At 45.2% G+C, this 3,523-nt stretch overlaps 1 protein-coding gene across 1 annotated transcript; it reads left to right on the forward strand.

Moving 5' to 3' along the window:
- The first annotated feature begins 225 nt into the window (after positions 1-225).
- Positions 226-3,236, forward strand: LOC119279899. The gene is given in 8 exon segments (XM_037560969.1): positions 226-318; positions 389-482; positions 485-668; positions 1,327-1,362; positions 1,461-1,622; positions 1,879-1,885; positions 1,999-2,208; positions 3,210-3,236. Coding segments are annotated over 8 exon segments (813 nt in total).
- The last annotated feature ends 287 nt before the right edge of the window (positions 3,237-3,523 follow it).

Raw genomic sequence — 3,523 nt, forward strand, 5'->3', positions numbered from 1 at the left:
CAGAACACTTCTCATGGATCACCCCACTCTATGTGATCTGAACCGTCCACACCAGGCGAATCCAACGTCTCTCACTCACCTCTCAGCAGTCCAACCACCCTAACTCCACTCCTCTCCCCTCTCTCCCCCGATTCAGATCTACTCGCAGCCGCCACCTACCTCCCGCCCTCGATTCAGATATCGCCGCCCGCGCCCGCGCGCCACCACACTCCTCCTCGCCTCCCCATGCCGCTCTTCCTCCGCCCGCCGACCCACCCCGTCCCTGATGCCTCACTCGCCACCTTCCGCGGCAGGGTCGCTGTGCTCGTCCCGCCCTCGGTGCCGCACCTCCACCGCCACCTCCACTGGCTCCTCGCCTCCGCCTCGGCCTCGGGCGGATGGTTGACAGAGACGCCAAGAGCCACGGACCGCCGCCGACGTGAGGAGGGGGATCTTCGACCACTTGCGGGCCGCCAACAACTAGGAGGCGCTCTCTGACCCCTTCTCGATCGAGCACTCGAGGACCACTACGAGCGCCTCCCGTCCAGCTACTACATCGACCTCGACGTGAACAAGGCCAACGACGTGCTGCTGCACTGCCGGATCCTCGCAAAGTGTGCCGCGGACCCTGATGAGATCCACCCGCCCTCTTCCTCTCCCCTGCGTCCGCCCCGTTGTTCCTCCCCAAGGTACCCCGCACGACCGCCCCCAGTCAGTTCTCTTCTCTGTGGCTGGATCAGCACGACGCGTTCCTGACATTTTTTCTCTCCATCTCTGTGGTTGGGCAGATGGAGAGGGTGCTCAAGGATGATGCCATCTAGGAGAAGGGCGAGCGCGCCAGGATGGTAACCACCCCCTCCCATCTGATCTTCTTGTTTTCCTTCTTTGTTTGACTGGGTCGGTTCGTTCGTTCGTTGGTTCGGTGGTGTTGCTGCAACTGTGTGCAATTAGTTTATACTGATCTCATTTAGACTGCAAAATCCATAGATTGTTAGTTCGACAAGTACCAGACCAACAACATGACTGCTGGCTTCGCTTAGTAGGATATGTAGGTAACCGCGGCACACACACACATACACTGATGATGTATTGTTGTTGCATAATGTGTTTTTGCAACTGTGCGCAATGAGTTTACCGGTCTCCTTTGATTGTGGAAGCTGAATATCACTCCCTTCGTTCATAAATAAGTGATGTGCAAAGAGGTGTTATGCATGATGATCACCTTCAATTTACTTTCTGCCTGTAGAGTTACTGTGTTAAATCTTGAATGAAGCATTTGGTAGTTGCATCTCTTGGGTCAAGTGTTTCTCATATGCTTTTATGTATTTTGGCTCAATACTTACTTAGCTATGAAGGGACTTTCATGAATCATAACACTGGCGTGTGGCTGCCATGCATCTCTGGATTATTGGTTTAGTGTACTGTAGATATGTGATCCTTTTATCTAACTAGCTTCTATGTTCTTATTCTTGAACTGTAAGTCACGGAGGTTCTGCTGGAAACAAGTTCAGGATGTCTCTGGTTCTGCCTGTGGCAGCCACTGTGAACTGCGCTGATAACACTGCTGCTGCATCTGGCGGAGCTGCCGTTGCCGCCCCAAAGGGCAACCTTCATCAGACACAACCCCATAACAGGGCCTCAAGGTTCTGTGCCCCATCGAAGCTCTTTCTAAATTACTAAAATGAATATGGCTAGGCCTGATGTGCCTCTTGTATCTATTGCTCAATTTGTTATGATTTGATTCACCAAGAGTGATTCTTCTACTATCTGGTAGTAAGGTTAATTGTACAACGATGGATGATTCTAATTTGGTTATTGCTAGAATAATTCATCAACTTGAGATATGCTAGGATGTTACTGTAGGTGTCAATGTTTGTTTGACCTTTGATTGTCTGTCAGAAGTATTGTATGCATCCATAATTTAATTCGCAACATTAATTAGGTCCTGCTATAGTCTTTTTTAAACTTCTTATGAGATTGAAGTATTCGTTCTGATTTCTGGTTTGCTGATTGTTGTAGACAACGCCGGGTAGGAGTCCTTTGCTGCTGTTGCTGTCGGTGGCTTCTCTGCCATCCATAGTCGCAGCCGCGGCTGGACGCTTGGTCCTTCTGCTATCGTCGCTGGAGCTGATACCACTGCATCTGGCCTGGCCTGCTATCCCTTATCCATTGGTGGTGTTGCAGCTTAAGTGGATTTCTCAACGGATGTGCTTGCGGCTGGGTATCCAGGTATCTTTCTTAATCGCTAGTGTTTTTATTTATGGGATCGACCTGGTGTCCCTTCGCTAGCCTCCTGATTCGTTCTGGCTAGTGCCAGTATGTTGTTGGTTGTGCTAGTATGAAGCTTCCGGCTGAGTTGAAGCAAGTCAAAGTGTAGTACTATTTCTAAGTAGGAAAAATCAATTAAGCTAGTTGCATTAGTACAAGGTGTGGGTAAGGCTTCCTTTGCTTTGGCCAATAGCACACCGAATAGTAACATCACATGTTGGCCCAGTCATATGAGAATGCAATTAGGAGAAAGTTATATCAGCAAGTTACTGTATGTGTTAGAGAAATCAGTGTTGATTTATTTGTTGTTCTTTTTTTTCTAATTTTTGCATGAGAGCAAACTGGTGTAGCTAGTTGGACTATGCAGCCATGAATCAGGAAGTAGCATGTTCAGTTTTGCTAATAGAAAAAATGTATTAAAACCTTTAAATTTGTCTGTTAGAGATAACAGTACCGATTGTACCCGTTAAACAAGCATCAATTCTTACTGGAATGTTTGTCTACCAGCTAGTATGATGGCATATTAACATCTTTCTCAGGGTGCTAGAGTCACATACTCTTGGGTTCCATGTTAAAACAAACTAATGGCTATATATCTTAGTAATATTAAACAAAGCTATATGGCTTATCTTTCGAGTTTTCCAATGCCATCTAATCACTTTGGCAATGTTCTTTTATGAGTACAGCATTATTAACGCCTAAAATATTACCAAGCAGGCTTTGTTGTCTTTATGATGATGAGACTGGAATTTTTAGATTTACTAAACTGAGGCATTGGGCATTGGAATCTAGGCATTTATGTATAATTTTAGTTTTGGATGTGTCCAATGCAAACATTACTGTCAACTGTCAAGTTGATTCTAAAAGGTCTCATTAACTTCATTATTCTGTTATTTATTGTTAAATATGCTGTTAGATTTACTTCTATTTTGTTCCTAAACAATTTGTTCTGTAACGTGCAGATGCTGGGCTTTCATGTTTCTTCGTGAGCATCAGGACAAAGAAGTCAGAGGAAGAATAGTTCTAGCTTATTGGAGCTAGTTCTGAGAGTAATGAAGCCCTTCATGATGCTCCTATTTGTATGTGTGTTATATGATGTAGCAGAATCTGGCTCATGTGATTGTACACTTGTGGAGCTTGTTATCTGATTGTAAACTTGATGCTGATCACATTTGTATGTGTGTTATATGATGTAACACTTTGATGGTTGATAATATTTGAAGTATTTCGTGTGTTCTGTGTGCCAATTTAAATACTAGGTATTTTTTTGCGTTAA

Source organism: Triticum dicoccoides, chromosome 3B (assembly GCF_002162155.2).
Source record: "Triticum dicoccoides isolate Atlit2015 ecotype Zavitan chromosome 3B, WEW_v2.0, whole genome shotgun sequence".
Taxonomy (NCBI): domain Eukaryota; kingdom Viridiplantae; phylum Streptophyta; class Magnoliopsida; order Poales; family Poaceae; genus Triticum; species Triticum dicoccoides.